Source organism: Mustelus asterias, chromosome 3, assembly GCF_964213995.1.
Source record: "Mustelus asterias chromosome 3, sMusAst1.hap1.1, whole genome shotgun sequence".
Lineage (NCBI taxonomy): Eukaryota > Metazoa > Chordata > Chondrichthyes > Carcharhiniformes > Triakidae > Mustelus > Mustelus asterias.
The window spans coordinates 33769590-33782568 of NC_135803.1; the positions used below are offsets into that span (position 1 = coordinate 33769590).

Genomic DNA, 12979 nt, shown 5'->3' on the forward strand with positions numbered 1-12979 from the left:
CCCCCCCTCCCTCTCTCTCTCCCCCCCCCCCCCCTCCCTCTCTCTCCCCCCCCCCCCTCCCTCTCTCTCCCCCCCCCCCTCCCTCTCTCTCCCCCCCCCCCCCCCCTCCCTCTCTCTCCCCCCCCCCTCCCTCTCTCTCCCCCCCCCCCTCCCTCCCTCTCCCCCCCTCCCTCCCTCTCCCCCCCCCCCTCCCTCTCCCCCCCCCCTCCCTCTCCCCCCCCCCCTCCCTCTCCCCCCCCCCCCCTCCCTCTCTCTCTCCCCCCCCCCTCCCTCTCTCTCTCCCCCCCCCCCTCCCTCTCTCTCTCCCCCCCCCTCCCCTCTCTCTCTCCCCCCCCCTCCCTCTCTCTCCCCCCCCTCCCTCTCTCTCCCCCCCCCTCCCTCTCTCTCCCCCCCCCTCCCTCTCTCTCCCCCCCCCTCCCTCTCTCTCCCCCCCCCCCTCCCTCTCTCTCCCCCCCCCCCCTCTCTCTCTCCCCCCCCCCCTCCCTCCTCTCCTCCCCCCCCCCTCCCTCTCTCTCTCTCCCCCCCCCCTCCCTCTCTCTCTCTCCCCCCCCCCTCCCTCTCTCTCTCTCCCCCCCCCCCCCCAAAAAAAACAGGTGATCACCTGACCAAATGGTTGTGCTTCTTCATTCTCAGATAATATAGAGTCATTGTGTTAGAAATCTGAATTTAGATATTCCAGTAGCATCAAAAGATTCAAAGTGTTTTTTCAGTGCAGTTTTCATTTTAAATGGGGAATCAGCTGCAGTATTTTCTGCTGGAACAGTTTCGATTGCCTGGAGTGGAGACACATTTTCTAGCTTCTTTGAATCTATTTTTTCTTCATGTCTCCCAAGGGACTACATGGTACCTGGGTGGTAAGGAGTCTCTTGAACATGATACATAACTTATCACAACTGTATAAGAGAAACAGGACCACATGATATATTTTCCTGTCTTTTTCTTACATGTTTCCATGTATATTCCTCTTCCTCTACCACCTCTGTGTTGAAACAACAGCTGAGGTGCAAATAAGTTGTGTTTACTATTGATTATTTGACAGCTGCACCTTTAATTAATTTGGTCACAGCTTGTAGCACTTGTTTTATGTAGTAATGGCTAATTGTATTAGTATACAAGCATTGCCTCCAGTCCTTTGGCATCAACTGTGTATGGGCTCTGTTTCGTTGCAAGTTGTTTCAAATTATATGCATGTAGTTTCTGGACTCTAGTGAATGTGCATTTTCATTTCCCAATGATTTCTGTTGCTTCTGGGATTCAAGACCCTGGTAGCTGGATCCCATGTGGTTTACCTGGTTTCCTTTATAGCAGCTGTTGTAGAAATGCCCTGTAGATACTTACTGATTAGTTATTCACCTGGAGCTCTTTATACTTGTAAGTAAAACTAAATCTGCAGAAATACACAATGGATAATGTTATATGTAACAAGCTATACTGGCATACTTTTTAAAGCTATACTGATGTTGCAACAAAAATACATTTATGATTTAATATTACAGCACTCTATTATGTCTGTTCAACTTCTTTTTGATATAGAGCATAACTTGTGCTGGACCTTGATGGATTAAGCTTGTGTGTTAAATTTTAATTACTTTGCAAAATAGTAGCACCTATTAAATGTGACGTGGTTAATGACGGTACACATAATTTGTCTCCCTGGCATGCAATGCCCAATTACTGATGAGGACTAATTCACTTGATCTGGCATAATATTTAAAACAAGCTTTACTTTACAATTGTTTTATAAGCTTCAAGTGAACTTTTGTACAGTATTTCCAGTTTATATTAAACCTAAATGTTGGACCGCTGTATATTCTTTTGGCAATGAATACATGAAGTTGCTACAGTGCTGGATTTTGAATTTTAATTGACTATCAATAGGAGTTAATGAGTAGTATTGCTTAAAGTGCACTTTTTTACAAATGGTCTTGCCATCAGTTTGCATGGTGTGCCAGTCACATGTAACTACCACGCGCTGTTCAGGAAACTGGATCAGACACTGCAGGTGGATTCAAGTTCACAGCTACAATTTATGGCATGCTTGGATTCAAAATGGTGACATGACAGCACAGTGACACAGTGGTTAGCACTGCCGCATCACAGCACCAGGGGCCAGAATTCAATTCCCAGCTTGGGTCACTGTCTGTGCGGAGTCTGCACGTTCTCCCCGTGTCTGCGTGGGTTCCCTACGGGTGCTCCGGTTTCCTTCCACAGTCCAAAAGACATGTTGGTTAGGTGTATTGGCCTAAATACTCCCTCAGTGGACCCAAACAGAGTGTGGCGTCTAGGGGATTTTTATAGTAACTTCATTGTGGTATAAGCATACTTGTGACTAATAAAGAAACTTTAAAAACTTTGAATTGGTGATAGTGCAAATTTAATTCTAACATGTCCATTTGGCAGAATCACAGTAAAAAATGATTCTAATTCTTGTTTCAATTTTAACGAACACTCTTGTCCTAACTATCTTAAACATAGTGTATTGGCTTAGCTTTGTGGTCTCAAGAAATGAAATTGCAGTTTTTAAATTTATTTCCTGATGTACTGTATTTATGCTAGATGTTAATGTGGAATATGTGGTCACCTAAAACTAGTACATGCCAGTTAATTGCACCCTGTTAATAGTAATGTTTGTTTAATAGGAACATTTACTCAGCTACGGATTAATTCCTCATGACTTCTAATGGAAAGACTGCTGGCTTGTAGGAACAATTTAGAGCGGGATTGCTACTTTATAGGGAACACGCATTGCAGCTGATCCATTATTGAATTATCAGATGTAAGTATTTTAACAAAGATTATCATCTTTATCCTGTTAATTATTGTCTTTATTTGTATGTATTAAATTTGATACATGTGTGCATTTCATTAAAAAATGTAATGACTATGTTATGTCCCTATGGACAAACCCAGTGCATTGCCTGTAATGCCAGTTTTGCCTGTAGGTGGAACTATGTTAGAGCTTTACGTGTGATGTGTACACTCTCATTCGCCATTCCAGCATTGCAAGCAGAAGTGATTGTAAGGCAGATTTTGAATATGCCTCTCCAGTAAGATGAAGTGAAATTTATCTGCATGACTTTCTGCATCTGGCAGTAGTCACTGGATTGCCAATTATACTCAGCAGCATGATAACGCTTTCCTTCATCTCTGCCTGAAAGAATCATGTGCTCACTGCTGCGATTCCTGATTGTTGCATGGTCTGCTTTTCACCACCCTTTGGCTGATTTGAGTTAATTCTTTTTGCTGTCCTATTTAATCAGTGATCCATCACTTGCCTCTGTTGGTGATACTGTTTGTCACCCTGTGCTCAGCCTGGTCCAGTTATCCTCTACCTTTCGACCTCAAGATTTACTAACTGCGTTAGTATTTAGCAAATGACTCAACAATCAGATTCTTAATCTTGACCTGCATAGGAGCTGACACCATTCCGATAGCATAGGGAAGTCATTTGTACTTGTTCTCTCGTGCATTAATTGTAGTTGGTATGGAGAGTGCTGCCTGTTCTTAGGTGGTGCCACCATTAAGTTAAGAGATACACAGGAGCTATTTGTGCTCTGTAACCTTTTTCTTACCGTTGAAGAAATAAGGGAATTTGCTGCATTTCCTAGTACATAAATTGACTGTAAAACACTTTGGAACATCTTGTGGTTTTGAAAGGCATTAAAATGTTTTCCTTTCTATTCCCAATTCTTGTTCTTAATTCATTGTTAAAGGATATTGAGCAAGAATTGGGAATAGGAAGACTTGCATTTATTTAGTGACTTTCAAACCACAGGATATTCCAAATTGCTTTGCAGCCAATTATTTGAATTTATAATGTAGGAAATGCAACAACAATCCACAAATATCAATTAAACATTTTTAAAAATTATGTCGATTGAAGGATAAGTATTGACCAGGGCACTGGGGGTAATTCTCCTTTTCAAAATAGTGCTATAGGACCTTTCACTTCCACCTGTGAGGGCAGGTAGGGCATAAGTTTAACATCGTATCCAAAAGACTCGAGGGAGTGTCAGCCTTGAATGTTTTTTAATATGCTCTAGTGGCGTAGGACTTAAATCCACCACCTTCTGATTTAGAGGTGAGTGCGCTGACACCTAGAGGAGTGAGCATCGTAGAGAGCATTGTAGAACCTTTCAGTTTTCTAATCTGTGTCTCACCAAATTTAAACTTGTGTTTGAATCCAGTTTCCATATGTGAAATGATTTTCTAATGCAGGTCATTAGCATGCAGCAATGGTTACTGTCCCTGTGTACTAGGTTGGTATTTTGTTTAAAATGGGATTTTATGTTAATATCAATGATTTATTTGTTTAAAAAAATGGTCAAAACTAAAAAGAAAATAAGCTGTACAAGTCAACCCACTACTTGGCCTCTGGAGTGATACTATTTAAAGCTGTATCCCAAGTGTCTCACTTGTCACTTCTCAGTCAGTTGTGTTTTTCTTTTAAGAACATGTGGTTCATAACCATTTCTGGTTGCTGAACTTTCAGATGCGTGGAGAAATTTTATATGGACTCATGATTGGAACAGGTATTGTTCTGCATGGGTGTTTTGAATTCTCACCCTGCCTGAAAAAGATGCAGAGGTGTGCCATTGTTAGTTGCTACCTTTGTTTTCCTTTGCATGCAGGATTGTAGGAGAGCATAGGACAACTGACTTTGCAAAGATTAATTTCACAAGTACCAAGATTGTCGCACTTTCACCTCTTGTGTTGGATTGTAGGTTTCAAGTTTTAGGCCCACTGAATTTAAATGTGTAATTTTTAGGTTGGCAACGCAGTATGGAGAGAATCTGCTGTTGGAGAAATGTTGAACCGAGGCCCATCATAAATGAGCTGATAATTGTACCATTTTAAAGGATGCATAGGGAGTCCTGACCAACATTCCTCTCAAATCACCATCAGAAATAAAACGCTGTCATTCATTTATTTGTTCATGGGACCTTGCACTGTGCAAATTGGCTGAGGTCTTTATTGGGCAAAGCGACCATACCATTTTGTAAATGCAAGGTTTATTTATTTGTGCCAAAGATCATCTAGCAATTACATTCCTTATGAGTTTTAATCCATTTTGAACATTTTATCATGCTTTTTCAGAAGAAGGTAGGGAATGTTCTCAAGATTGGGGAAACTTATGGTAATGATCCATGTGAAATTAGTATAGGAATTGGCCATTTTGGGGGAAATGTGGTCTAAAATGAAAAGGAAGCTGTGCAAGCAGCTAATGCTGATTCATGCTGCATTCAAGCAATTTGTGACGTATAACAGCTGATTACATGTCAGGGATGAATGGGCTGGAAATCTGAGAATGACATGCCATTGACTTGGATTTTCTTTTACAAATTTAGTTTTGTGCTATATTTGGTATGTTGTTGATTATGTTAATACTATCTGGACATCTCTGCTGCAGTCATGTGGTTTAGGTGCACTCACAATGCTCTTTGGGGCTGTTCCAGTATTTTGAAGCAGTGACATTAAAGGAGCAGTGGTACATTTCCAAGTCAGGATTGCATGTGATTTGGAGATGGTGCTTCCATACATCTGCTGCCCTTGTCCTTCTAGATGGTAAAGGTTGTGGGGTTGGAAGGTGTTGTCAAAGGCTGACTGAGTTGCTGCAGTGCATCTTGTGGATGGCACAGACTGTCACTGCACTGGTGATGAATACTTAAGATGGGGGATGCTGATCAAGCTTTGTCTTGGATGGCATTGAGCTTCCTGAGTATTGTTGGAGCTGTACTCATCCAGCCTAGTGAAGAGTATTCCCTCTCTCTAACTAGTGCCTTCTGAATGGTCGAAAAACTTTGCAGTGTCTGGCGGTAAGTTACTTGCCACAGAATTCCCAACCCCTCACTTGCTCTTGTATGTATGTGGCTGGTCCCATGTGGTTTCTCTGGTCAATGGATTGATATTGGGCAATTCAATAATGGTAATTGAATGTCAAGGGACAATGAACCTTGTGCCATTTGCCTCATGTGGTTTTGAAGCCTTTAGTCTCTTATTTTACAAACTTGCATACTTCCACCAATGCATTGAATTCCTTTGGTGTTTTTGTGCTTGTCAAGAAGGAAACTAATTACAACTATAAACAATACAAAAATAATGAGACACACAAAGGATGATCCTGAATTTGGTTTTCAGCCTGTTTGAATTGCCTGATCTCCACTGGGAAATTTGGGGCACAGCTAACCTAAGGATGCTTGGCCCTTGTCACTGTTCACTGAGTTTTGCTATAATTGGACAGAATTAGGATATGCAGTAGTGCAGCCCAAGGTGGGAACCGGTAAGGATGACCTATGACAAGGAGGGCTATTGGTGCCCAGGAAGCTGTGTGTGAAGAATAGAAAGGTGAATGTTATGAACATGGACAAACGTAAAGATGTACATTAAACAGGTGTTATAATGAAAGTCTAATGTTCATTTCTAAAAGTTGTGCAGTGGCTTAGAATAGGCTGGCAAATGAACTCCATGCTCTACCAGTGACTTCTATTGATGTGGCTAAAACAGTTGTAGCTTTACATTGAGCACTTGCATGACTTTTTGCCTTCCGTTCTCATAGAATCCCTACAGTGGGGAAGAAGGCCATTCGGCCCATCGAGTCAGCACTGACCACAATCCAACCGGGCCCTATCCCTGTAACCCCAAGTATTTATCCTGCTAATCCCCATGACACTAGGGGGCAATTCAGCATGGTCAATCAACCTAACCCACACATCTTTGGACTGTGGGAGGAAACCCACGAAAAGAGCGTGCATACTCCATGCACACAGTTACCCAAGGCTGGAATTGAATCCAGGTCCCTGACGCTGTTAGGCAGCAGTGCTAACCACTGTGCCACCATGCTGCTCTGTGGACTTGTAACACTTAAATATATGTAGATCTCATTGCACTTCTAAATACTGTATAAAACTTTACTAAAACAAAATACTGCAGATGCTGGAGATCCAAAATAAAACACTGGAATTACTTATATTTTGGTGCATCTGTGGAGAGGGAAATGTAGTTAATATTTCTGGACCATCATCTTTCTCTAGAACTCAAACTCCCCATTAGTTGATCGTTGAACAGGGATAGGGAATTACAATGATGTGCAATTTGGGTAGACTGCTTGATTGAGATTGGACTTGGTTGGACAAGCCTCTCTCGTGCAATGTGTTACCGGGAACCTATGTTTTCCGTACAACTAGGTTTATAAAGATACCTTGATGGGATCTGTATTCAAATTTGAAATTTGACTATTAAACATTCAGCATTGGATAATGCATAATATATGGAATGCATTTTTTGATGCTGCACCAATGTCTTGAAATGTGAGATTTTCTTTTTACTGTTGACTTGACAGAATTGCCAGAGAATCAACACTGACAAACACGGAACAACTCTTTACACAACCTCCTTTTGTAGGACCTTTCACCACAGTATGTACACTTTTATTATGGCTTTCTGATTAGTAATTTGGAAGAACTACATTTAAATAAAAAGGGTCTAAATATTAATGGCAACATCATTTCAGTAGTTCTGCAACTTTTGAAACTCACATTTCTAATGTTTTGGATTCCTAATAAAGCAAGGTATTTAGTTTCTGGTTCTAAAAATGGCAACTTTTTAATGGTGTAATGGAGTTCCAGTTTGAATCTGATTCTCTTGTTGATTCTTGTCCCTGAGACGTGTCAGTGTGGGTACTTGTCAGTGTGGGTACTGTCAGGGGATGGTGGGTACCTCCCTCTTGGATGGGAGAACTGAAACTTGTCTAGAGCCATAGCTCTGTTGTTTTTGCTGGGGCCTGACTTTAGTTGGCAGCTGGAGGGAATAGTGCACCCTAAGGAGTCAAAATGCAAAATGATGGTTAAATTAATCTTGATGATATTGTAGTAATCTAGTGCATGTTGTTTGGTTGTCACAACTGCACTAGTTTTTCAAAAGCTCTCTTGTATTTATGTATAATGTTGCAATTAATACAGTAATTATATTCTCATTGAAGATGAATTTCAAAATTGGGGTTAAATTTGGAAATGTAATTGTCAGTACACTAATTCTGTTTGACTTTTCTTGTTAGGCTCTGAGAACTTCATTTTTTTCCTCCACATAGCAGTTAATTGCAAATGATGAGTGACTGATACTGATTCAAGTTCCAAGCAGTGGGGTGCTAATGATACACATCAATTCATTTTAGCATTAGTCTTTGAAGACTGTAGTAACCACTTATTTAAACTGTTCAGTCCAAATAAATTTTTCCTAATTAAACCCAATTTTTAATGATATTAAAATGGGTTTAATCACTGCAGAATCCATATTCAGTTTAATGTAGAAATTTTATTTGATTTTCATGTATTATTTTAAACACTGATTCTGGGATAAAGCTAAAGTTGTTTCCTTTGTATAAACATTACTGCAAGTTTATTGATTTAATTCTGTTAAGATATTCAGTCTTTGTCAGACATGTTTGATAGACTTATCGGGGAAAATAGTCATCAGAAGTATTATGCTAGAAAAGAGACCTGGTATTGACTTAAAACATAATGAACATAGCTGAATTACCCTCTATGTATTGCATTGCAGCAGTGGAAGCTGTAATGAATATAGCCATGTATAATCCAAAATAAGCCGGAGGGAAAGTAAGTAGAAAGTGCAGGTTTGGAGGGGTTGCAGTGAAAAAAGGAGGGAAAAGATCTTAACAGTACTAAACTTGAGGCTTGTGACAAATCCTGTATTACTGAAATGGCTACTGTATAGGCGTGTGTAATTGTATACTACTTACACTGCTGCTACCAAAATAATCTGTGTTGTAAGACTAAAGCAACTGTTGACAATGACCATCTCCAACAAGAGAGAATCAAACCATCTCTCCATGACATTCAATGGCATTACCATTGCTGAATCCCCCACTATCAACATTCTGGGGAGTTACCATTGACTAGAAACTGAATTGGATCAGGCATACAAATGCTGTAGCCACAAGAACAGGTCAGAGGCTGGGAATTCTGTGGCGAATAATCGCCTCCTGATTCCCCAAAGCATATGAAGTGTGATGGATTATTCTCCATTTACCTGGATGAGTACAGCTCTGACAACACCATCCATGACAAAACAGCCCACTTGAATAGCGCCTCACCCACCACCTTAAACATTCACTGTCTCCACCACCGATGCACAGTGGCAGCAGTGTGTACCATTTACAAGATGCACTGCAGCAACTTATCAAGCTCCTTTGACAGCACCTCCCAACTGCTTACCACGTAGAATGACAATAGCAGCAGATGCATGGGAACACCATCTGCAAGTTTTCTGCAAGCCACAAAGTAATCCAGGCTTGGAGCTATACTATTGTCCCTTCGCTGTTACTGGGTCAGAATCCTGGAACTCCCTTCCTCGCAGCACTGGGTACTGTAGTGGTCCAGAAAGCTGGCTCATCACCACCGTCTTGATGAGTTATGGGTGGGCAGTAAATGCTGGCTTAGCCAGTGATGCCTAAATCCTGTGAATTTTTAAAAACTGGAAAATTTATACAAACTTCCATAATAACACAGGAATCAATCCCCCCATTAGTATTGCACAAAGAAACTTTGACGTATCCTGAAAACAATGAAAGCACGTTAAAAACTGCAGTATTCTGGCTGCATTTTCCCTTGATAAGTGTATTCCCACCCACCCGCTTCATCAACTTAAATTGCCATTTTAACTTTTTCAATACTAATAGTTCATTGGTCATGCAGTTGCCTGCATGTGACATTTGGTTCCATAAGTGTGGGCTGCTTTCTAGTGTCTTACCCTTGTGACTTCATGGATGAGCCAGCAGGCTGTTTCACTGGGATGTCACAACCTCCTAGTATGAAGGTCACATGGCATTTTCTAGTGTCTATAGTGGGACTGTATGAGCAAGGATACTACTTGATAATTGGGTGTATCAAAGCTGAATCCATCCTCCAAACATGTATTTTCTAGCAGTGGTCACTGGATAGCAATCAAGAACAGGAGTATTTAGCTGAGCTGATTTCTTTTTTTCTCTCGACTTCCCTAGTCCAGGAGTGCTGAGGCCAATTGTAGCACTTCAGCTGCCACCTCAGTTGACGTCAGCTAACTGAGTACAGATCAGGGATGGGAACTTTTGGTCTGTGTGGGTAAGTTCCACACTGAACACTGCATTCACTTCCATTTTGAATGGAATAAGGTTAAGGCTCTGGGTAATGATATAATGTGCTTTCCATTACAGTAGTGCCCCACTGTTTGAATTTTACTGATAAAAATATTAATTTAAAAATTACAGTTCTGTTTCTTCGTATTGAATGAAGAAGTTTGAAAGGATTGTTTGGATATTATGCATGTGTGCATGAGCAATTATTCTCATTTTCTTTCTTTCTCCCATGTTTTTCCTCCTGCCCTGGCAAGATAATTTTAATTTTAACTGAACCCTGAATTAGGAGTCCTGAGTGACCCACATATGATTTACGTTATTGAAATAGAAAAATCGCTACAAATTCTCCAAAGTCCTGTATTAATATAGGATAAGTGTCAGTTGCTGACTTTTTCTAATAGTTACTTCTCTAATCATGTGAACCCTTCAGAGACAAATCATTTATTTTGAGGAGGCGGGGGGGGGGGGAAAGAACTCGGAAAACAATGAAATTAATCAATAATGCTGGGCATGTTCATTTTTGTACAAATCTGGATGTTGTGTAAACCTGGAATTTTTAGTTATTCAACAGTGGAATATGCTATCCTGTCCACGTGCTCCTTTTCATCCGTTTTTGTTTTTGATAGTGGCTCCATTGGTCCATTAACTTCACTTATCACCAAAGTTCAAAATGGGGTCACTATTGTAGGGAAATCTTTACAGTAAGGCCACTATTGTACATTTGTTTCCTTACCTGATGTAGAGTATTTGAAATGTCTGTGTCTTTCTGCTTTAGATAAATTGATGAACTGGAAGTTGCAAAAAAATAGGAAAATAATCTGAAAGTCAAACCTTGAATACTGTTCAAGATGAATGTTTATTTTGAACAATTGTTGGTCAGTGACTCTTGAACTGACAGGATTTTGAACCTTTACCTGTTTTATGAAAAGTAAACCCATTTGTAGCTTGAACTGATTGCTAAGCCTCATCAGGCTCTTTATTCTTTTGTATTTATTAATTGTGAATCCAGATATGTTATCGGTATTACAGCTTTGACTTGTCTTTGTAGATTTCACAACGAGTAGGGGCTCCACATGCTGTGCCACATGAAATGAATAAAGGGCCCCAACCCATTGGAGGACCTCCAGCTGCCCCACATCCCTCCCCTTCTGGAATTTCTCAGGTGAATAAAAGCTGCTTTTTTTTTTTTGCTGATAAAGGCTGTTGTTACTTGACTGTCAATGCCCCCCAGAATTAACCTGATTTGTCACTCTTTTTAGACTGCCTATCCCTCTGGCCAGACAACAGCTCCAGTAGTCTTTGCACCACAGCAAACTCCACAAATGAACACTCAACCACAACCACGGCAGGTAAGATAGGTTTCTGATTGGAAAGATTGGCAGCAAAACTGATTGCGAACATTCTGTAACTCTCTTAAAATATGTACTCTTGAATCGTTGCTATATTTCTGCAATTGACTAGTTTCAGTCAGCTTACGATATAGAATTAGTCCTGGATTATGAAATCTTCAGAAATTTGATTTAATTTTAGCTTAATTGTTTTTGAATAGACTCTCATCCCACTGCATACTTATTTGCTTTTAAATTTGGATCCCTTCAGGTTGAATTGAGAACAATTTGTAGTGTTTTGTGACTTGCCTAATGCTGTAGTCTGTATCGACAGCCGAGAGGCTGATATTGTTAGGGTAAGACACTTCTGTACCCTGTCTTTCTAAACGTCTCCATGCTTATCCAGCAGAGAACTGATTAAAGGCTGTGAATGCCAACTGGGTTGGGATTGTTTGGTGTAATCCAAGTTGATGATTTAATCACTGGGCTAGATTACCTATGCTCCTTCTGCCAGTTTAGATTTTGAAGCTTCAGTATTGATTTAAAAGGGAAATGATTGTCAAACATTGTGGCATTTAAACCATTTTTTAAGCATCAGTTATCAGTACATGGCCGTTAAAAGGTTATTTGTTGGCTACTCTTTTCAGTAGCAAATATTTTAAAGCACATGTTCCTATAACTGCTTAGTATCCAAGTTCCTATTAAATTATCACATTATTTTTTATAATACTATGGCTTAATTGAAATTGTCCAAACTCCATTCTCCTCGGGCATACTCAATGATTGGTGGCGTTTCTTAGCTGTTTAACAAGTTCGATATAAGGGAGATCAATCTAATGTTGAGGTCCATACTGAAATATATACTTTATTTCTCCAGTTAGTATAATTCACATTATATAAGGCAACTTGAGGTGCCAGTATATCTAAACATTTTGGGTAAGTTGTCACTAATGTAAAAATTGATTAGTGTGCAATAATTACTTATCCTCTTGATCGACTTCATTTTCCATTTCCATCCCAGTTCTTCTGAATGTTGAGATTTAGATTCATGGGTTCTTACCCCTCGACAGTATTTTGTTCAAATGGCCATTCTTAATTCTGTCTTTGAGTGTTGATATGCTTCAAGTTACAGGTGCATAATAGCTGGCCCAGCCTTCTCACGCAAGCTGTTGTTCTTGTATATGTTTATATCTCTGGAAAGACAGAGATAAATTGATCTCTGCCTGCCATCCTATTGGGAACTGCCAGATAACCCTGAGTAAAAACAATGGCTGATTCTTTTGTTTTCGCAACTACTCTTGCTAGGGGTGCCAAGACAATTCTAGGGCTAATGCTGAGATTAGCATATGTTGAATCTAGTGAGTAAATGGTGTATTGGGTGGATGCATTCATTATCTGAGTTAACAGATCTGGTTAGTTTCATGAAAAAATAAAAAGGTGTAGAAGAAAGATGAATGAAAAGGAAACCCCTCATAATTCTGATTGGGGAGAAACAACAGGAGCTTTCTCTCAATGTGATTGA

General features: G+C 40.2%; 1 protein-coding gene across 38 annotated transcripts in view; it reads left to right on the forward strand.

Annotated features, from left to right (window-relative positions):
• The window catches only part of LOC144489182 (eukaryotic translation initiation factor 4 gamma 1-like), a 120688-nt gene that overhangs the window by 9581 nt on the left and 98128 nt on the right, over positions 1-12979 (forward strand). For 13 of the 38 annotated variants that reach the window (XM_078207054.1, XM_078207057.1, XM_078207129.1 and 10 more), the window contains 5 exons: positions 2640-2776; positions 7340-7415; positions 10016-10115; positions 11178-11291; positions 11389-11478. In XM_078207054.1, the coding sequence (XP_078063180.1) occupies positions 11220-11291; positions 11389-11478 (162 nt within the window). In that variant the 5' untranslated portion in view covers positions 2640-2776; positions 7340-7415; positions 10016-10115; positions 11178-11219. Of the gene's footprint in view, positions 1-2639; positions 2777-7339; positions 7416-10015; positions 10116-11177; positions 11292-11388; positions 11479-12979 lie in introns of those variants that run through there. The other 25 variants (XM_078207086.1, XM_078207194.1, XM_078207244.1 and 22 more) reach the window with 4 other exon arrangements.